Here is a 22479-nt window from a genome sequence, read left to right as displayed (position 1 = left end):
CGGACGATTATTTTACCGTCGAAACGTTAATATTTATCTAATGAGATATTGACGAGCGATATGTCGGAATCTAGGACTCCAGTTACCCGAGGAACGGAAGGTTCGTGAATTCTGGAAAACGCAAAACGGTAAAGCTTCGGAATCCAGGTAGGGGATTCGGGACTCTTCTCGATTAGCGGTTTATTTATATTACGCTTTTGTTTAAATGATGCATGTTAAGTCTGTGGTTTGGTTATGTTAAAATGCAATGCGTACTAACCAAACCGTGAGAGATGTGATGGCTTGAGAGCGAAGGGTGGCTCTGACTTCCTTGGGTTCGATCCCCAAAACCTCCGGAGGGTTAGTTACATCGGTGGACGGTGCGCGATCGCAATGACGACCCGATCCGTGTGTGTAGCTAGGTAGCGGACGCTCTCGCTACGCTTACCTGGTGATAAATTAATCTGAGGTAAGGTCGTGTAGTGGGCCTATGGGACCGGCCATCAGGTAATATTTGGTGCGCACGTATTGATTTGAGTAACATGCATCGATTTTCAAGAGAGAATATTTTTCTTTTAAAGTTTGTCGTTCTTTTAATGACATGGTTTTGAGTATGTTTTTATACTGTGGCCACAAAGCAATATTACATTGTTTTCAAACCTAGTCGAGATGATTTCCCAATGAGCAGCGAGGACGAAAGCTCACCCCTACAATAGTGTGGATGCAGGTACTGTTCACTGGTGACGGGATTGACGGACGGAGCAGGGTGCGCTGAGATAGCTTCAGTGAATAGTAGTAACTGAATTCAGGTTCCGTGTCTAGTCTTGAACTCCATCTCTTGAGAGTCGTTAATTTGGAACTTGTTATTCCTTATTTCGTCTTGTGTCGAAGTGTACCAACTCTTATTTACCTTAGTGGTGATCTAGAAGCGCTTTAGACGAATAAGTTCGATAAGTGATTCTAAAAAGTTTTCACCTCAAAAAGTAATTCAACGTTTCCGCTACGCGATTTACGAAAAGTGATTTAACTAAAATGCCTTGCGGGTTTTTAGGATGTAAACTGAACATTCAGTTTATGTTTTAGAGACACGCGGCACTGTGACGTGCTCAAGCTGATGAGGTGCAGTTTGGGGCGTTACAGTGATCCTCTGAAACATGTCGCCATCCGGAGAATGGAAGGACTCTAATGTCTCCGGTGACGATGCCTTCAAATTCAAACTGTGTGTTTCAGATTCAAACTGTGTGTTTCGGAGTGATGAAATCTCTTTAAGCGTTCAGAATTTCGAATCTCTTTGAAATTGACTAGAATTTTAGTTATGATTTGGTCATATTTTTCAAATTGAGACTGAATTTTAAGTAATTTTGATCTGCAGAAAGTAGGGCTTGCTTCAAAAGAGAAAAGCACGGCATCTGTAGTTGCTTTGAATGCCAAGATTCGCCGGACCAAGGCTCGATTTCTTAAAGAGGTTCCCAAGTTGAAGAGATTGGGTGTAAAGAGGGTTGGCCTCTGCTGTTTGAATCAATTCGATTATCATGCTTCTTCGTAATTGTGCATTTCATAAAATTGTTTGAGAAATTGATGTTTAGTGTATTCTACTCACTGAAAATTGAAAGATGATTGCACCTCGGATACGATATTTTAGTACTCGAAGTAAATTGAAGTGGAAGAACATGTGTAGTTGAGTTGTCAATTTTACTGTTTAGTATATAATTCATGATTGCTTAGGTTAAAGCAATATTGCTCGGGCAAATCAATTTTGATGTGATAGGGATAGAGAAACAAGATGGGATGAATAAGGTGGGCATTGCATATATTTCCTTCCATTTTAAAGCAAGTTGAACTTCTTGAACTTGTTAGAATTGTGTTATTCAAAATTATCTGAGTTGTTATGAGTAAAGCTTTTGTTTGATGTTAAAACAAAACGGTTCTAGGGGCTGTATTATGCTAGAGCTGATTCTTCTGCGTCTTCTAATTTTACCTATTGTGCATGTACAGGAAGAATTCTCAAGCTATTATGATGGTTTCATCGACAAATTTGAAAACTTACATGTGAGTAAACCATTTTGATTACTCGAACGAAAACTCTAGGCTCACATGCCTATGAAGGTACGCCATTCTCTCTCAATTTTGGCCCTGTCTGTAATTTTGTGCTCAAATTATTCTAAAATTTTATCAGATCGTGACAAAATTATTATTATACTAGATTCTGGTGGGTTAAAGGAATGATCTTTGCCTTTAACCCACATACAGTTTTATGTATTGCCTAGTATCACTTGTCTTTTAGCTTTTAACTGCTGCAGTCCTCTTGAATATCTACCTATCACTTTTTGGGCTTATGTTATTCAATAGAGTTAATTAGATGGTGGTTGTCAGAGCTGAACATGCTTCCAGTTGTTTAGTGTATTCATTTTTTGTTCTTTGAATAGTTATTACACCATCATGATTGTCGAAGGAGTTGGTTGAAGGCTTGTTTACAAAAAAAAGACAAAGCTAGAAGAAACCACAGTTTTGGTTGGAAAAAAAAAGAAAAAAAAGGCCTATGTAGAATTTAATTGATTGACAACAAGCTCAATCAGTTTCCCCTCTTGCATATGCTTTTACATTTAGAACTAAAAATGATGCCTCTTGGAAACGATCTTGTAAATTGAAATGTAAAAGCCTTCTTCTATGGATTTTTGTATCATTCTTTACTTCCCACTCAGTTTTGAGCATTTCTAGGTGCTGAGATTAAGATTGGTGTAGTCTAGTTGGAATGAAGTTGGAAGTAAGCATATTTATCATTTATGGTCTATTTGGAACAGGTGAGACATACACGACTTATGCTGCTTTATGACTCCCGTAATGATGAAGGGATTAACAGCTTTTTCCAAGAGGTTCATGAGCTTTTATATCAAGACTCTTCTTAATCCGACCTACTTGCCTGGTTCACGAATAACATCATCACATTTTGATACCAAAGTTCTGTAAGGCTCATGCATCTTGCATGGGGGACAACCTATTGATTTTGTTTCAGAATGAGGTTGAAGTTTCCAAATACAGGGTATTCAAAAGTGTTTTCCCCCATATTTGTCCTTAGTATTGACGTTATAAAGATCTATAGATCTTCATATTTAGGTGCTTGTGTATTACAAACCTCTTAATTATTGTGTTCATACATATATCCCACGGATTGAAGATTATTTTGAGGTGGTGTTGCATATATTTATTATACACAATAACGTTATAAAAAATAAAATATAATATAAAAAGAGGCAGAGAGTTTCTATTGGGACCTCTTAATCTACTCACTAGACCTCTCTCAATTTTTATTATTCAATGACTTATGTATCATTATACAAAATGACTGTTTAAGACAGCAAACTAATAAGGAAATTTTTTTTTTCTCTGCAAAGATTTATAATAATGGAAGCACATTTAAATACAGTATTTTAATTATTCATTTCCATTTTAGTTTTCATTTCATATTTCTCATTTTCTTTGTTTATAAAAGCTTTTAAAAAAAGAAAAAATCAAGAGAAAATGCATTCAAAATTACTTGGAAAATTATATAAAAATAAAAGTATGATACAAAGGTCTTTCTCTTGAGGATCATGAAACGGGGGATAGAGAGCCCTCATGTAAACTAACCAAATAAGTTTGTGAAACGGCATATAAGACAAAAATAAATAATAAAAGAAGAGCATGAACAAATTTTATATTGCAACCTATCTAAATTCCAGCATGCAAAAACCATAAAAATTAAGCTATGAAAATCCATAATTAAGCATGAAATAGTAGGCTTGAAAACCCCTGATAAATTTATGTTAATTAGTTATACTATCTTTTTCAATAATTATCTCAGATTTTTTTTTTGAACAATGTCAAGTTTATTTTGTGGTAAATAAATAATTATGGGAGTACTAACTCATCTTTAATGCTCCCAAAAATTTTCTTTAATGAGTAAGGTTAAGTTAGGTATATGAAAGAGGTTTACTTAGCAAATTTTACTTTTTCAAAAGTAAATAGGAGGTGTAAAGAGATGAGAGGTCAAATGAGCAAATATGGAGGTCTCAATAGAAAAACGAATATAAAAATCTTGTCTTTGGCAGATAAAGCAGCCTTTTGATTTGATGCATTAACATCAAGTTTAAGATATATGATTTTTGTTTTTGTGAACCAAAAATTGATCAGGATGGATTTTGTTTTTTTTCAATGACTTAGTCAGTGACATGCAATATGACATGGTCAGTGACTTTGCAAGTAACTTGCCAATTTCAGTGACATGGCGAGAGATTTGTCAACATGGCCAATGACTTATCCAATGACATGCAATATGACATGGCTAGTAACATGGTCAGTGACTTGATTACTATTGGACATAGCCAGTGGCAAGGTTAAACAATAACTTCGCCAGTGACAGAGCCTATGATATGACCAGTAACTTGGTCAGGGATTGACAGTGACTTAGCCAGGAATTGACAGTGACATAGTCATGGACATGTATAACAATGACATGGTAACTGACATACAACTTGACTAGTGACATGGTCAGTTACATAAAATGGATTGTCAGTGACATGATCAGTTACATAGTCAGTTACATGTTATATGTTCAGTTACATGGTCAGTTACATGATCAGTTACACGGCCAGTTACATGATCAGTTACACGGTCAGTTACATGGTCAGTTACATAAGTAGGCTATGTCACTGGCCATGTTACAGTATCAAACTAAATTTTAAAGACAGTCATGTATCACCTCCACTCAAAAAAGCTTTAAATCTTCAGTCAAATTAAAAATTGGAATTGAATTGTTTTGTTTTATAATCAAATGTAGAAATAATTATATCATATTCGATTTATAATTTCAAATTGACAGCGACTTGGCCAGGAATTGACAGTATCATGGTCAGGACGTGTATGACAATGACATGGTAAGTGACATGCAACTTGGCTAGTGACATGATCCACTTTGTCGATGACTTGAGAGAAACAATAACTTCTCCAGCGATATAGCTTGTGACATGACCAGTAACTTGGTCAAAGATTGATGGTGACATAATCAGTAATGTGTATAACAATGACATGGTAAGTGACATACAACTTGGCTAGTGGCATGGTCAGTGACTTTATTGGTGACACGGGGTTAACATGCAATAACTTGCCAGTGATATAGCTCGTGGCATGGCCAGTAACTTGGTCAAGAATTGATAGTGACTTGGTCAGGGATTGATAGTGACATGATTAATGACATGTATAACAATGATATGGTAAGTGACATGCAACTTGGCTAGTAACATGGTCAGTGACTTTGTCGGAGGTTAACAGTGACTTTGTCAGGTATTTGCAGTGACATGGTTAGTGACTTGGCCAAGGATTTATAGTGACATAGTAAGTGACTGCAACTTGGCCAGTAACATAGTCAGCGACTTCAAAGGACAGTGACATGGCCAATGACTTGAGATTAACAATGGCTTGGCCAGTGACCTCATTAACTAGGGACTTGGCTTGACCAATGACTTCACTGACCAGTGACAGGGCCAGTGACTTCAGGTTAACAGTGATTTGACCAATGATTAACAGTGACATGTTTGTAACTGTGACATGGCCAGTGACTTCAGGTTAACAATGACTTGGGCAGTAACCTCAAGACTGTAACATGGCTAGTGACTTAACAGTGACATGGCCAGTGACTTGAGGTTAACAGTGACATGGCTAGTGACTTGAGGTTAACAGTGATATGGCCAGTATCTTGAGGTTAACAGTGACTTGGCAAGTGACTTGAGTTTAACAGTGACTTGTCTATCAGTGACATTCACTGTTACATGATCAGTAAAATGGTCAGTGACCTCACTAACTAGAAGCCTGGGCTGGCTAGTGACTTGATCAGTGACATTCAATGTGACTTGGCCAGTAACTTGGTCAATGAAATGTGTATAATAGTGACATGGTCAGTGATTTGAGGTTAACAGTGACTTGGCCAGTACTTGGTCAATGAAATGTGTATAACAGTAACATGATCAGTGATTTGAGGTTAACAGTGACTTATCTACTGACTTGTGATCAATATTGGACATGGTTAGTGATACTGATTTGGTGAATTCGAAAGATGCCTAAAATTTGAATGTGCTGTAAAAGATCTATAAATATAATGTTTTATTAAGGAAAGCTATACGTACATAACAGTGACATCATAAAAAGATACAAAAAGCTAATTGATTTAGTAAGCTAGAGTTTACAATTGGCCAATCTGAGCCCTAAAAATTTTTCTAACACTCTGAATTAGTAGAGATCCAACTATGCTTATGTTCTGCAAATGTCTTGATTATATGAGCTCTATATTGCAAAATATCCTTCTTGCTAAGTTTCTTTGGAATCCGCCCCCCTTTCAAAAAAAACATCTATAAAATTTCACAATCCAATCTGTTAGCCATAAAAAGATTCAAGTCAATGAATTTAAACAGTACAACAATAAAGTGACATTTTTAAGTGTTGTATACTTACGAGATTTCTTCTTATAGATCATCAGTGACTTTGACAGTTATATGATTAGTGACTAGAGGTGGCAAACAGGCCGACCCGGCCCATTTTAAGCGGGCCTAGTCGTGCTTCATGCCGTGCTTGGGCCGGCCCATTTATTATCGTGTCAGGCTCGTGCCGGCCCATTTAATTAAACATTAAGCCCGGTCCGGCCCATAACCCGAGCCCATATCGTGCTAGGCCGTGCTCGTGCCAGGTCAATAAACGGGCCGTGCTCATGCCTGCCCACCATAAAGCACGATTTTGAAATCTTAATTTGAATAAATAAAAATTAATTTTATTTAACTATTTAGAAAATTAAAATAAATTAAGTTCTACAATATTTTTCTTAATCTTAGCTTTTGAAGATTAGTTTTCTAATATTTTTTATATTCCACTACAACTTGTAGTCTACAAGAAAGAAAGAAAGAAAGAAAGAAAAAAAATAACACAAAATATATTGCTTGTAGTATATTATTGTTGTTCAAGGAAAACCTAATTTGTGTTTAGCCCAAACTCTAGGTTACTTGACCTAGTGGTAATAGGGTTCAATTAGAAGGATCTAGATTCCTAATCAATGTACGATTACTTTCCTTGTATGATTGAGATTCTATGCATTGTAATCCTCTATATAAATAGGCCCCTATTATCAATGAGAATACACAGCAAATTTCTCTCAAATTCTGTTTCTCTAAAACACGTTATCAGCACGAGCCCTAACCCTGAAATCCTAAATTCATAGCCTTCAAATCCCAGAAACCACCGCCGCCCACCTTGAAGATCTCAACTCCAGGAGTCCAGAACCGGCGGCCCCACCCTCGGAACCGGCCGGAAAACCACCGAACCGGCCATCGGAAATAGCGAAAGTCCCTCTGCCCGGTTCAAAGCCTTCCTCCTAGCCTCCTGCAGCCATACTCCACCAGAAGCTGCAAACTGATCCCAGATTACCGGAACCGGAAGAAATTCCCAGAAAACTGACGTAAATCTTGCTGAACCGACCGACTAAAGATCCGACAGAAAAACCGGCAGAAGAAGAAAAAAAAAAAGGGAAGAGGCAGCCCAAGCCGAGCCCAAGCCACAGACCTGAAGCCCAGCAACGCAGCCCACTAACGTAAGCTGCCATGTCAGCGTCCACGCAAGCACACGTCAGCATCCAGTCAGCCCTGCCACATCAGCTCCGATCTGCCACGTCAGCGCCCCGGTCAAGGTCAGTCAACCCTCCGGTCAAAGCTTTTCCGGCCACATTCCGGCGACTTTTTGGGCCATTTTTCCGGCCAACTTCCTGCCACTTTTCCGGCAGCTACAGTAACTTTTCCGGTCAATTTCCAGTGACATTTCCAGCAGCTACAGTAACTTTTCGGCAACTTTTTTCCTGCCAACTTTTCCGGTCAAGATTTCCGGCAACTTTTCAAGGTAAACTTTTCTAAAAGTTCCCGTTTTTGAAGTTTTTTTTTCCAAATTTCTTCTTCTTTTCTCGGAGACTTCCATCATCCATTCTTCTACCCCCCTTTCTTCTTCGTAGGGGAGACCAAAAACCGAACTGTGGGGGTTCGTGCTCACTCCAAGCTTAGAGCTAGTAGAGTCCTCCAAACTTAGAGTTTGTTGAGAAGAATACGATCGACCACAAACATCATTGTTTCGATCTAATCCAACCCCTCTTGGAATTGAATTTCTTGGAAGCAACTACACTCGGAAATTCCTAATTTCTTGGAAGCGACTACGCTCAGAGATTTTCATTGCTTTCATGGTAGCTTATTTTGCTCCGAAACTAACCCTACTTCCTTGTTGTTTTTCAGGATGAGTAACCTGAACAAGTTGAGCTTCGCTCCACTAGAGACAACAGGCGCAGGATATCACAAGTGGGTTCGTGATGTGCGCCAGCATCTTAAGGCTGATGGGATCCTGAGTACGATCCAAGAGCCAAGTCAGGACGTGCTTACTCCTCAATAAGCTGCTGCTTTTGAAGCAAATAGAGCTACGAGAGAGGCTAATGAAGCAAAAGCGATCATTCTCATGACAAGGCACATGAATGACGTGCTCCAAAATGAGTACCTCAATGAGGAAGACCCAAGAAAACTATGTGTAGAACTCGAGCAGCGTTTTGGCAACGTCCGTGATTCCCTGCTTCCAGACTTAGAAGTGAGATGGCATAGCCTCCGCTTCTGTGATTTCAAGTCTGTACTTGACTATAATTCAGAAGCACTTCGTATCAAGTCTTTGATGGAATTCTGTGGACAGAAAATCACTGATACGATGTTGATCGAGAAAACTCTCTCCACCTTCCCCGTCTCTGCATTGATGGTAGCCAAAAACTATCGGATTGATGTCAATGCTAGACGTATCACAAGATTTCATGAGCTTATTGGAGCCATGAACGTAGTTGAAAAGCAAGACAACATACTTGTGAAGAACTATAACTCTAGACCCGTGGGAGAAAAGCCAAATCCGGAGTCTAATTATAGTCGTGCCCCTAAAGGAGGGCGCAAGGAGCGAAACCCTAAGGAAAGGGGTTATTCTGGACGTTCTGGTCCATATTCTCCCCCCAAAGAGGAAGGAAATCGCCAAGATAGGCATGCACGGAACCGTAGAGGTAAACGTGTGAAGAGAGAGAGAGAGGCCAAGCCTCTGGCTATCATGGTGACGCCACCAAATGGAATAGCCATCCCCAAAGCGCTCCTAAAGAGCCTCGATCAAGGGAACCTGACCACTATGATGCTTCTTTTCGGTGTGGAGCGTCCGGACATTGGGCTAAAGTATGTAATGCACCCCAGAATGTTGCTAACACGTAAAGACGTATCGTGAAGCAAGGGAAGCAAATTACATGGAGCAAGAAGATCAAGATGACGATCTCGCTCTAAGGGTTGAAGACTTCAAAGGCCAAGATCCAGAGACTGGCGATTTTGATTAAGTCTTTTTATTTTCCAAGAGATGTAGGCAATTGCCATATTATTTTTGTAGTAGATATCTATGGTTTAGTCTTTCTTCAAAGTAGGCGTACTCAATGTAAATGTGATGTCTAGGAAGGTTTTGAGATAAGTGGTAATTAAGCGAGCTTTGCTCCACCGACATCTCTCTACTCACCTGGTCACATTTGCGTTGGAATTACCGAAAGAAGTTAGACGACTACCATTGTTTTGCATTAGCTAGCGTTTGGATTATATTCTCTTAATTGTTAAGAGACGATGATGTAACTTTGTTGGTTTATGAATAAAATTTCGAGTTCTTTTCATTATGACTCCATTTTGATTCATGAGCATGTTACTTTGTGACTACGATGGCTGGGCCATTAGTATTAATTCAAGGACATGGAATAGCCCAAGTTCCCCTTGCCAAAAGGCACCTTGATTATTTTCGTAAAAGCTCTCTACGCTCATAGGGAAAATCACACCTATGAATAGCCAATGGATTCCATGCGAAAACGCATGTAGAGAACGGAAATGAGTTCCTTTGCAATACCTCTAAAGATTGCGAACAAAGACGCATCTTAGAGAAGTTTATGTGTCGCTCTAGTGGACTTTATGTCACTATTCGAGCTATTAAATCTAATAAAGTTATGAGAGAAGATCTCTTGGACTTAGACACATATTGGCTTTGTCATGACAGGATAGGTCATCCTAGTCATGATATGATGATCCGTCCATTAAAGACTTCACACGGACATCCAGTCTTCAGAGTGAGAAGAAGCAAGAATCAAAAATTGATTCCTAGTCTTAGTAAGACTGCAACAATTGCAGCATCTGGTGCTGCAGCCGTCTTGGGGCGCCATAGAGACGCCCAAGTCCTATGTGACAATGCCATAAATGGCGCTACCCATGGTCAAGATGCCATGGATGCAACTTTCCATGGTTCCAACGCCATAGTGGGTGATGTAGTCACACATTTTGCTTCTAAGAGCGCTACGGATGCTTTGGCCCAACCAAAACCCTTATTGGTTTCTTCTATGGCCTCTCGCTCGTTTTACAAAGCCTGTTCCTTAGGGATATTAGGACTGAGACCGTCCTATGCAAAGGATATACTCATTTTGTTCCTACATAGAATTCATCGGGATTCTGTGGACTAGTTCAACCAACTTGCGGACGTTTAAATATCTCATGATGTTGGTTGACACGCAAACACACTGGTCACGTGTTGTGCCATTGTCCACTTGTAATGCTGCTTATGCTACACTCCTAGCACATATCATGTGACAACGGGCTCACTCCCCGAATCATCCTATTCAGTCAATTGGATTTGACTATGCTAGAGAGTTTACATCAAAGACTTTCAATGGTTATTGCATTGGGACTAATGTTAGACATTATATCCCCATGAACACACCCAAATAGTCTCGCGGAAACGACTACAATGGTAGTCTGAACATTGGTAATGCGCACCAATCTTCCTATATCTGCTTGGGGTGATGCAATATCGCATGCAGCCATGCTAATTCGTCTACGACCCACCGCCACTCAATATACCTCTGCGTTACAGCTAGTGACTAGGTACAAGTATCGTACTTACGCATATTTGATGTGCCATTTATGTGCCCATTGCGCCGCCACAGTGCTCTATGATGGGTCCTTATAGACGAATGGGCAACTACGTTGGATTTGAGACTCCAACAATAGTCCGCCACTTAATGCTCTTGCCAGGCGATCTCATTACCACTAGATTTGCGGGTTGTCACTTTGATGATACAGTCTTCCCGTCGTTAGGGGGAGATAAGAACACGGATGTTCAGTAGGAACGACAGGAATTGTCGTAGTCTGTCCCCACTATGTCTCATCTCGATCCCTGTTAAAGTGACGAGATCACACAAATATGCTGCAAACATGCCTGCAAGGACGTACGTCCCTATGAGAGGACGTAGCGCCACCCTACACGGAGGTAGGTATGTCGCCAACGCCAAAGAGAGTGGCACTCTGGCGTTACAGGCCATGGCCCCAGCTAGGATGCGTGGGAGGCTCGTAGGTTCGAAGGATACTTTGGCACATTCCAATCCTTTGATCATTAAGACTCAAAATCTGTCTCATGAGTATCTTCTGGGTTATGGTTATCATTTGGGGACGCCTCAACGTCAGAACCTATTCCTGAGAATATAGAGCTCTATGAAAATTACACTAGTGTAAATGAGACGTGGGATAAAAAAAACTCTATCATAATTGATGTAGTTGCACATTTCGTTGCGCATGAGTTTGTTGAGTCTGATGATATCGAACCATGCTCCGTTGATGAATGAATGCCAACGTAGAGAAATTTGGCCTAAATGGAAAGATGCGATCCAGGTTAAGTTGGATTCTCTAATGAAGAGGAAGATTTTTGAGCCAGTGATGCCAACATCTCCTAACATAAAACCTATTGACTAATGGGTCTGCGTTAGAAAGCGTGATGAGAAAAAGATATGGCAATCTCGCCCTATGGCGCAAGGCTTCTCACAAAATGCCCTGGAATCGACTACGATGAGACACATTCTCTCGTAATAGATGTCATTGCACTCCACTACCCTGTCAGTTTGGTAGTTTCTGAATAACTGAACATGCAGCTTACAAAGGTGGTCACTACATATCTCTATAGGGATATAGATACGGAATATACATGAAGGTTCATGGTGAACTTCATTTATCCAAGTCAAGTGGCTCTAGACCATTGAGCGCGTTTACAAAGAGGTTGAAACACTCACTAAGATGACTACTTAATTGGGAAGGGATATGCCCACGCGTTTCTATAACAAGTTTCAGATTCTATCGCTGTTCATGTTGGACATGATCTTCATTAGAAGCCCTTAAAGAATTAAGGGAAACCACTGAACATTTGAAATCCGTAGTTTGAGATGAAGGATTTTGGGAGAACACGATTATGTCTCGGTTTAGAACTTGAGCATCGTGTCGATAGATGCTTAGGCATTTTGACAAGGTCAAGCCTTCAAGCACCGCCATGATCGTCCATAGTCTTGATCCTAAAAAGGATCCTCTTCGTCGAAAGGATGATGACGAAGATGTGCTAGAGGCAGAAGTGCCTTACTTAGTACAATAGGCGCATTATTGTACTTATCCCAATGCACAAGACCAGACATCTCATATGTCGTGAACTTGTTAGCTAGATATAGCTCTGCGCCAACGCGACACCATTAGATTGGTGTAAAAGATATCCTTCAGTACTTGGGATGTACGATTGATATGGGCTTATTCTATCCCTACAAAGAGATGATGGATTCGGACCCATCACACACTAGGAACGCCGCCAACACTGGCCTGCGTTCTCTATCCCCATCCCAAAATGATATAAGTGTTTTGGAAGGTTTTGCTGATATTGGGTATCTCTCTGACCCATACAAATGTCAGTCCCAAACTGATTAAGTGTTTGCCATGGGAAAAGACTGTGATATCTTGAGGTCTACAGAGCAGACCGTAGTTGCTATATCTTCGAACCATGCAGAAATTATTGCTCTTCACGAAGTGGTTCGTGAATACTTATGGATTGGATCCATAATCACGCATGTTCGAATAATTGTGGTTTGAAGTCTACCACAAGATGAGCCTACGAGCATTTAGGATAATGCTATTCGTTTTGAACAAATGAAGCAAGGCTACATCAAAAGCGACAACATCAAGGATAATCAGCAACAACAGAATCTCCTCAAGATCAATTTGAACTAGATTCAATCTGAGGACAGTATGGCAGACTTGCTCACTAAGTCATTGCCCAGATTCCACTTTCGAGAAACGTGTTAGTAGCATCATTTACGAAGTTATCCGATCTCCCATGACTGTTGTCATTAGGGGGAGATGCAGACATCAGGAGAGATGTCTACACGTATGGTCTCGAAACGTGAAGGGTGTGTTGTGCTCTTTTTCCCCTTCGACCGAGGTTATTTTTGTCCCACTGGGTTTTTGTTACTCGGCAAGGTTTTTAATGAGGCAACGGGAGAAGCACCGCGTTTGGGCAACACAAGGGGGAGTGTTCAAGGAAAACCTAATTTGTGTTTAGCCCAAACTCTAGGTTACTTGACCTAATGGTAATAGGGTTCAATTAGAAGGATCTAGATTCCTAATCAATGTACGATTACTTTCCTTGTATGGTTGAGATTCTATGCATTGTAATCCTCTATATAAAGAGGCCCCTATTATCATTGAGAATACACAGCAAATTTCTCTCAAATTTAGTTTCTCTAAAACAATTGTGAGATTAATCTTTATTAATATAGTGAAGATTTAGTATCATATTATTCTTTCCTTCATTCTATAGTTGTATTATTATGAGATTAGAAAAAATACTTTATGTCAAAACAAGGATATAATGTTTTATTTCACTATTTTGACAATATAAAGAAATAGCATTGGTGGAATTGTCAAGAGATTTTAAATAAAGAGGTCTAATATTCAAATCTCATCATTGGGGTTTTTAAATATTTTTAAAAACAAAATGAAATTTTGTGTTTGTAACGGGCCAGCCCACAATATGTCATGCTCGGGCCGTGCCAAGCCCATTACGGGCTCGGGCCAGGCCGGGTCAATGGGCCAATATTTCTAGGCCCAACCAAGCCCGTTATTCTAACGTGCTCGGGTCGTGCCGAGCCACTAACAGGCTTAGGCCGTGCTGGGTCTCTTTTAAGAGTGTCGGGCCCTTATCGTGCTTGTGCTTAGTGGCCCGTTTGCCACCTCTATCAGTGACATGGCCAGTGAGATTTCTTCTTGTAATAGTTACCTGGCCAGTGATCTGGATATAATAGTGATTTGAAAATTTCAAAATATGTCAGTGACATACAATGTGATTTGGCCAGTGACTTGTGTATCACAGTGACATGGTCAGTAATATGCAATGTGACAAAGTCAATGACATAGATATAACAATGACTTGGCAGGTGACATGCGATTGACAGTGACTTGGTTACTGACCTATAATTAACATAGGATATGATTAGTAACTGACCAATGACAACAAATTTGACACTTAGTTCTACGATTAGCACGTGCCACATAACCAGAACAATAAATTTTAGAGAGGGTTCTATTAGACAATCACACAGTAACCCACGAGACTCATTATCAACTTAGATATCACAACCTGATCATGGTTGAGTTCAACTTAAAACCACTGCAGTTCACAGAAGATGCAGGTCTATAGTTTCCACACCCAAGAATTTACCTCTAAATGCTTTTAGAAACCACTGAAGCAAATAAAGAAAAACTTACCATGATGACCGAAAGCTAGATGCAATTGTACCTTTAAAATGAAGCATTCAGCATAAAATCTATTCAGAGCTACCTGGAGTTTGAAAAGCCCGTGTAGCTTCAAATTCCTTATGTAGATGCTCGTAAATTGTCATTGTCAGAATCCCTGTTAAATCAATACAGTCCACTAGACGCATAATTGTATATGTATATATAGATGTTCGTAATACAAGATAATTTATCAAAGCCATTGACTTCTTCCACTACTGCACAACATTTTTCTCATATTTCAATGAATGCATCCTCTTGAAAATGATGCACATAACTTCTTAATAACCTTGAGGTCAAGAAGTACAACTTCCGACTTCCGAGGTCTTCAATTTGAATTCTTTTTGCAGCCAACATTAGTGTACTGCTAAGTAATGACAGCTCCAAAAAAAATGACATTGATTGACTAATTGTAAATCAAGCTAGAGTTACAGTACAGACTCATATTTCTTCCTTCACTTATGTTACAGTATTCAACAAAGTTTCTAACTGATACCCATGAAAAGAAAATTCAAGCTTCAAAGCAATAAAGTGATATCATAATAACAAACCTAATTGATCATAATAACAGCATTTTCACACTGCATATCTCTACAAATCAAAGGACTAGTGCTCATCAATTACATACAACTAAACTGTCCTAGATTCCTATAAAATTTGCAGCGGTGTGTATATATATATATTGAAATCACTAATCATGCTATGCATATGAACTATTATCAAGAAATTTATTCAACTATTCATCGAGAACCAAATATCCTAAAATCAAAGAAAATCAATCCTAATCAATTTTTCATGCTCAAACAACAAAATTCTTATAAAATTACATGAGACCCTAAGAGAATTAAAAAGTATCAACGGCAGCGATAAACGAGAAACTAGCAGTAATAGGATTAAAGTAGTAATACAAACTAGGATGAGATAAAAAAGGGTGGCCTGGTCAACCTTGACGAAGTCGGCATTCCAGTTCCTGAGGTCATCGTTGCCGGAGGAGGAGGAGAGGTCAACTAGAAGAGGAAAGTGGAACCAGAAGCGAGTCTTGCTTGGTAATTTCTGCCTCCTTCACTTTTTGAGCCACAACCTGTAATCAAAATTAAATCAAATATAGAAAATCAAAGATACAATCAAAATGAGAGTATCATATTCTCAGAGTAGCATTACTACAAATGAGAAATAATGCACTGCACCTCCAAAATTGAAAAATAATTTGTAAATACAGGTGAAATGAGGAAGCTAAAAGATCAAATGTAAACCAAAAGTGTTCACCACAGCTTTCACATGCACAAAAATATTATAGAGTATGAAGTTCTAAAAACTTCTTGGCTGCAAATAAACACTTACTCAAGAGCTTCCATTGTCCGTGTATCATTGTGGAAACTACTCAATTGTTAACTTTTAGGACAACCGTTGTCAAGTCAATATTCGCATGGCAAGAAGATCCATGGCTCATTTATTAAACATTGAATAAGTAGCTGCTGGATAGCATATGCTTTGAGTATGGGGCATGGAAAAGACCTGCATATCACCACATTACTCAAATAATGCACTTCCTATCTGATCATTGATAAACTAAGTAGTTCCACATGCACAAATGATGCTAAAGATTCTTATAATCACCACAATGAATAACAAATTAACAGAACATCAAAACTATCCAAGTATCCATCTTATCATTTCCATTAAGACGAAAATTAGTGATCAGAAATTCACACAGACTGAAAATCGATTTGTGCATCACAACTAAATTGTAAAAGAATCTTGACAAACTAACACCAAAGTAAATAAAAAGCAAAAGGCAACTTCATCCTTTCAAAACGAAAAAACTAACTCTTTCGAAACCTCGAAATGATCCATACCATCATCTCTATGAGCACGAAGATTAGTTATGCAAGTTTGCTACTGAAAACGGCAAAGTGCAACTTCAAAACTAAAGAATCGGAATGCCCAAAAACTAATACGATCAAACCAGTTTCCGGCAACAATTACAATTCAAATTTTACTTCAACAATAAAACCTGGGCTTACCTTGATGGTGAGGTTGAGAGGGAGAGCCCAGGAGATGGAGTTGTTCTTGGAGGCTCTTCGTCTCGCCTAGCTCTTACCGGCCTCGAGGAGCACCAATCCTAACTGCAGGGCGCAATCAATGAGCTTGATCTGATCGGCGTCGGAGTCACGGGAGTCAAGGATCCACTCGAAGGAGAGATCGATGGTGAAGGGCGGCGAGTCGGAGAAGTCGAGAAAGGTCTCAAGGAGTCGCGGTCAAGGAGGTTGGGATGGTAAGGGTTTGTGAAGAGAGAGAGATTTTGGTAAAGGGTTGAATCTGAACGGAAGGGAGGGAGAGAGAGCCAACGGTGGCAATTTTTGTAATTAAGTTTAATTCTAGTGGTAGGTTGTTAATAGGTTACCTTAATTATCAGGAGGACATTTGTGGTGTCTGGATTATCATAAAGTACTTTAACATGACCTCTTTTATCATTGTCCCTTCTCTCTCCTAACATGTATTTGAGGGCAGAATTGAAATAAAAAAAATTAAAAACTGACATTTTTTAACATCACTTCATTATTCATAAGGACTAAATTAATATTACTAACAATTCATTATGGATATTTTTATCAAGTGGGAAACTAGGTGACATTTTTATCATTTCACAATCTAATATGACCTTTTCCATCATTACCCTAAACAATAATTTGCTTATCTGCAGATAACTTCCCACTTACCCACTATGTGCATTTCATATAAGACAAAACTTCCCGCTATCTGTATTAACTCCCCACTTATTTTGAAAAAAGTTTTTCCATAACTATTTAATCTATACAATTATTAAGAGAAGAAAACTTGCTCTTCATAACTGATTTTTTTTACCAATTTACCTTTCATATATTAAAAAACTTTGAATAAGAAATAATCAATAAAGATAATAAAGTCAATTTATAAAATTAAAATTAAAATAAAATTAAAATAAAAGTAGTAGAAACTTCCCACTACTTTTAACTACCTCCTCACACACTCTTGAAAAAAAAAAAAAAAAAAAAAAAACCTCCCCATGCTAGTGAATAATTATTCACACCCATATCGGGTGTGTTTTGTTCTAATATTAATTATGAAACCACTCAAGAAATTAGATAAAGTTTACTTCCTTTTCCATTTGGATATTATTTATTTTTAAGAAAAAAATTATTCACCATTCTTAAAAAAGAAAAAAAAAAAGGAAAATAATAATAATTATTTTAAAAAATGTAGCCGTTGCAATTAAGCATAGGAAGTGAAGGAAAACGCGGTTAGGCTAAGCGTGTGAATCCGCCGAGGATTAGGATAAATAATCCAAATTTCCTACAATTAGAAACTCTACTCCATCTCCTTCTACCCCTTGCAATTTGCAAACCCTAACCCCAAAATCAATTTGTCCTTATAGTTGTTGGCGAATACCCAATTCCGATTTTTGTTCAATCTCCGATACCCACTTGTAATCTTGACTAAAGATTCGATCTTTGGGGATCAATTTTTTCTCTGAGAAAAGAAGACGAATAAAGGAATTAGGGTTTAGGAGTTAGAGGAGGAGGAAGATGGTGATCACGATTGAAGATTTGAGGAAAAATGAGAGCTGGTTTTGTGGGTCTTTCTTGAAAATGGTTGATGATGTGAAAGCCATGGCCACCGACCCATCTGAGCAACAAGTGCTTCTGACCCAGATGGTTTTGAAGGACTTGATGATGAATAGGAACAAACCAGAAGCAGCATTCCCACTTGGTTTTCCCAAAAAGAAGAGATCTGGATCTAGAGGGATGGTTTTGAAGGAGTTGATGATGAATAGGAACAAACCAGAAGCATTCTCACTTGGTTTTCCCAAAAAGAAGAGATCTGGATCTAGGGGGATGCAAAAGCAGAATCAGAATCAGAAGCAGAGGATCATCATCAAATTCAAACGCTGCGTCTCTGCCACTACAGGTATTGCTTCTTATTCTTGCTCTGTTTCCCCTGATTCTGGTATTGTTGTAAACCCAGACCCACTTCATGATGATCAGAAACAGGATTTGAAATTGAAATTGAAATTGAAGAGCAAGAAGAGGTGCTACTCTGAAATCGAACAAGCAGGCGATGAAGGTTTCGAAGACATAAACTCGAAAAGGCTGAGAAAGGGAAAGAATGATAAGAGGGTGTTACCAAGTGTGCAATCGATCACTGAGTATTTTCCAAAGGAAGAATTGCAGGATCGTATTCGTGGTATGGGTGGTTCAAATTGGAACAATGTTGATAGAATAATGGCATAATGTTTTGGTGAAGGATTTAATTCCAGCCTTAAGATTTAATGCATCTCTTGTCATTCAGGATCAGATCACCCAAAGCCAAGAGCAAGAGCAATAGCAATATCAGGGAAGAGGAATGAGATCAAGATCAGTATGACCAGCTTTGCTTTGTCCTTGTTAATCTGCTTTCTGTGAGTGTTCTTTGAGTTTTTGATTTACACTTGAATCAACTTGTGTAGTCTTTGATCAATATATATGTACATAGTTATCTAGTCCTAAAATTTCTTGTTCATTAACTCTCTACTCTACTCCATTTTCTCAGTCTTGCAGTTTATGTTCAACAGTAATTCAGTGAACAACTTTCATTTTTCCGGTATGGTTTTTGTAATTTTAATACTTTCTCTATTTCCCCAAAGCTCAGATATCGCATATCTTCATTCTCTTTCTCTCAGATCATTCAGTATGCTCTTTGAGTTTGGGGGATGCATCCAATTTCTTCTTATGTTTACCTGGTATGTTAGCTTACATGTGCTCTTTTAGTTTTAGACTGGGCTTATTAATGCTTTTAATCATTTATCTTTGTTCATTCTCTTCTTAATGGTGACAACTCATATATAAGAATTAGCTATGCTTCTGATTTTTACCCAACTGGCATGGTGTTCTGCTTGTGTACTATAGGTTGAATTACTTGCACTAGGCTATGTTTAGGATGAAGGATGTCTAGTTTCAACATCTTCGTTTCTTTTGTCCGGAGAACTGAAGGAATGTTGGTTTAATTCACCGCTGCAATTTGAGATATGGCTCATTAATTTTGGTGTTGATTAATGGAATGTGCTTTAGTTTGAGCTGCATCTGTCCTTGTTTTTGAAAAGATTTGATGTCTTAGTATGCAATTTGAGCTTTGTTTTTCAAATCAGGTTGGTTTATGAATTATTTCCATTTATTTTCATGAGGATGAGTACTCTCACATTTGGGTTCCAAATCTTCTTTACTGCATAAAACTTCCTAGAAGTAGGGATGCAAAATTCCTCACCGAACAGATGACGATATCAGCTATTCTCCTCCCTGTCGAATTGTGCGTATGTAAGTAGCTCTATAAATCATATTGAAGTTTTTGGAAAATATGCATGAATGATAAAGTGGTAGTTTCATTTTGTATGCAGCACCTTGGCAAGATTCTGGTTTCTTAATAGAACCAATAGCTCATGTACACAGAAGATGATACAAAAGTCTAGTTTTCCAGTGTTAACTGTTCTGGAACTATCAAGATCAAGATCATTATGAATAACTTTGCTTTCCCTTGTTAAGCTGGTATTGAGTCTTTGATTTACAATTAAGTCAAGTCTATTATGTCCGTCTTGTTAGCTAGCTTCAGCATTATCAATGATGATATGTACATAAGAGTTGTCTACTCCATTGTCTTCATCTTGTACGTTCTGTTAGATAGTAATTTGATGAACCGACATTCACTTTTCCGATATGGTTTCGTTTAATATTGAATATTTTTGTATTTGCAAAAAATCATATATATGCAGTTTGTGCTGCATCCTACTCCTTTGGTTTACCAATATGTTAGCTTACATGTGCTCGTTCTAGTTCTATACTAGGCTTATCTGATCTTTTAAATGCTTTACTTTTTGTTTTTCTTCCTCTGTATGCCGACAACACATATTGGCCAGTTAATAAGGAATATGTTGGCTTAGTTGATGGTCAGTCTGTTGAATATTCTGATAGTTAGGGATCAAATTAAATTGGATGAGCTGAAGAGAGGAAGGAATGTGGGTTTATTATCAAATTTACCTTTTTCCCAACTCTCACCAAGTATGACAAAATGAATTTTTATAGGTCATCTGCTTACTTTCCAAAATGAGCTGGAATTTGTTTTTCCGTTTCTAGGACATGCAAACGCATGCTTTCCACCAGTCTTATCTTTCAATTATGTGTTAGATGTTCTAATGCACATACATATCATGTGCTATTAATGTTTTTGCTTCTTCTGCAAATTTCCAGGTCATGTTAACTGTATAAAAGTTTGACATTGGTTCCCTGGTGGTGAGTACTTAAAGATCTACCATATGGCAGGAGAGCAAAAGGCCTATATATATATATATATACACACACTTGGTCCCTTACCTTTTGGTTATTGTTTTGGTTCTTGCTGCAGGTTTCTGAACTTATGCTCGTGCTTTAGTGAGGCTTGGATGATCTGTTTGAAAAAGTGAAACTATCCTCTTTGTAACTTTCAACTCGAGTAATATCTGAATAAAGTACTTGTACTTCTCCAACAGTCCATCTTCTTGAGTTTTTTATTGCATATCTTGTTTTCGCTGGGGGTTTATACTTTGTACTAGTAAACATTTGTAAATCTAATTTCTGGCGATATTGTTGTTATATTAAATTGCTTGATGACCTACGATTTATAGATCACCTGAAATCCTGAAATTGATCGGTTATATAATTTCTAGCTACTACAAAGCAATAGGTACGTTGTTGCATACAACGACATATGGAATAAAATTACATCATCACACACAGGCTAAAGTCTCCATGTAACCGCAATTGTAGTCATCATCTAGTGAGCCATTTTGATAGGGTAACTCAGAACATGTCTTAACGATCTTACTCCTAATTAACATTATAAGAGTTGACCTCGGAAGTGAGCTTTTGAGGACTTGGACTTGGTCTTGGTTATATATATATATATATATATATATATATAGGCCCTTCTAGTGCGGGATTTTTTTTGTTTTTTTTGTTTTTGTCATTTTAAGGGATCGCTTATTAGACTCACTTTTCGATTACATATCTACATATTAACCGTTCAGTTTTTAGGTCTATATGAATAGATCACCTCTGCAAATTTTCAGCCAAATAACTGCAATTTACAATTATTAGTATGAACAGTTCAGGTTGGACAGATTCGGTTCGTCTATTGATTTAATATAGTTCAATACCTTAACAATCATCAATTTGGTTGAAAATTTGTAGAGGTGATCTATGCATTAGGACCTAAAAATTGAACAGTAGATATGCCAAAATGTGGGTCTAATATGCGATCCCTTAAAATGGTCAAAAAAAGATCCTTTGTGGAAGGGCCCTATATTATTTGATTTCTATCTTAGGGTTTGTCTACCGTGAAATTAATGTACCGATACATCAAGTAGACTAATTTAAGATCAAGTCAGGCTAGTCTACTTATGCATGAAGTTAGTCGGGTCCCCCTGCACCACAACAGGAAAAAAAAAATAAAAAACCTAAACACAACCTTCCCTCTTATTTATATAAATGTAATTTTTTTTTTTTTAATATATTTGTCTTAGGGTTTGTCTACGGTAAATTAATGTACCGATATATCAAAGTAGATTAATTCGATATAGAAATAGACTAATTTCAGTTCAAGTCAAGCTAGTATACTTAGAAAATTTTACAATATGTTAACATATGACAATCCATACAATTACCAATTTTTAGACTTAATTACTCAAATGAGAACCTACTGCAATTATCACTTTTAAGACTTAATTACTCGAATGAAAATCTACTTTACTCTAGCGAGG

The 22479-nt window shown here is 38.1% G+C and overlaps 1 protein-coding gene across 12 annotated transcripts; it reads left to right on the top strand.

The window, feature by feature from the left end:
• The first annotated feature begins 17998 nt into the window (after positions 1-17998).
• Positions 17999-21301, top strand: LOC112175635. Of its 12 annotated transcripts, XR_005802658.1 has the most exons (7): positions 17999-18463; positions 18554-18899; positions 19005-19113; positions 19245-19295; positions 19375-19434; positions 20933-20974; positions 21087-21301. XR_005802658.1 is itself a non-coding variant. In XM_040509925.1 (6 exons), exons 1-5 carry the CDS (start codon positions 18242-18244, stop codon positions 20940-20942), a joined length of 747 nt encoding a protein of 248 aa, XP_040365859.1. In that variant the 5' UTR covers positions 17999-18241; the 3' UTR covers positions 20943-20974; positions 21087-21301. The 12 variants fall into 12 exon arrangements, 6 of the variants coding, with proteins under 6 accessions (XP_040365859.1, XP_040365862.1, XP_040365858.1 ...); XR_002926556.2 differs by having other exon boundaries at positions 19245-19434; XR_005802657.1 differs by having other exon boundaries at positions 20933-21198.
• Positions 21302-22479: the final 1178 nt, after the last annotated feature.

This window comes from Rosa chinensis, chromosome 7, assembly GCF_002994745.2.
Source record: "Rosa chinensis cultivar Old Blush chromosome 7, RchiOBHm-V2, whole genome shotgun sequence".
Classification (NCBI taxonomy): Eukaryota; Viridiplantae; Streptophyta; class Magnoliopsida; order Rosales; family Rosaceae; genus Rosa; species Rosa chinensis.
Note: the sequence above shows the minus strand (reverse complement) of the source record. Positions and strands in the feature narration are given on the sequence as shown.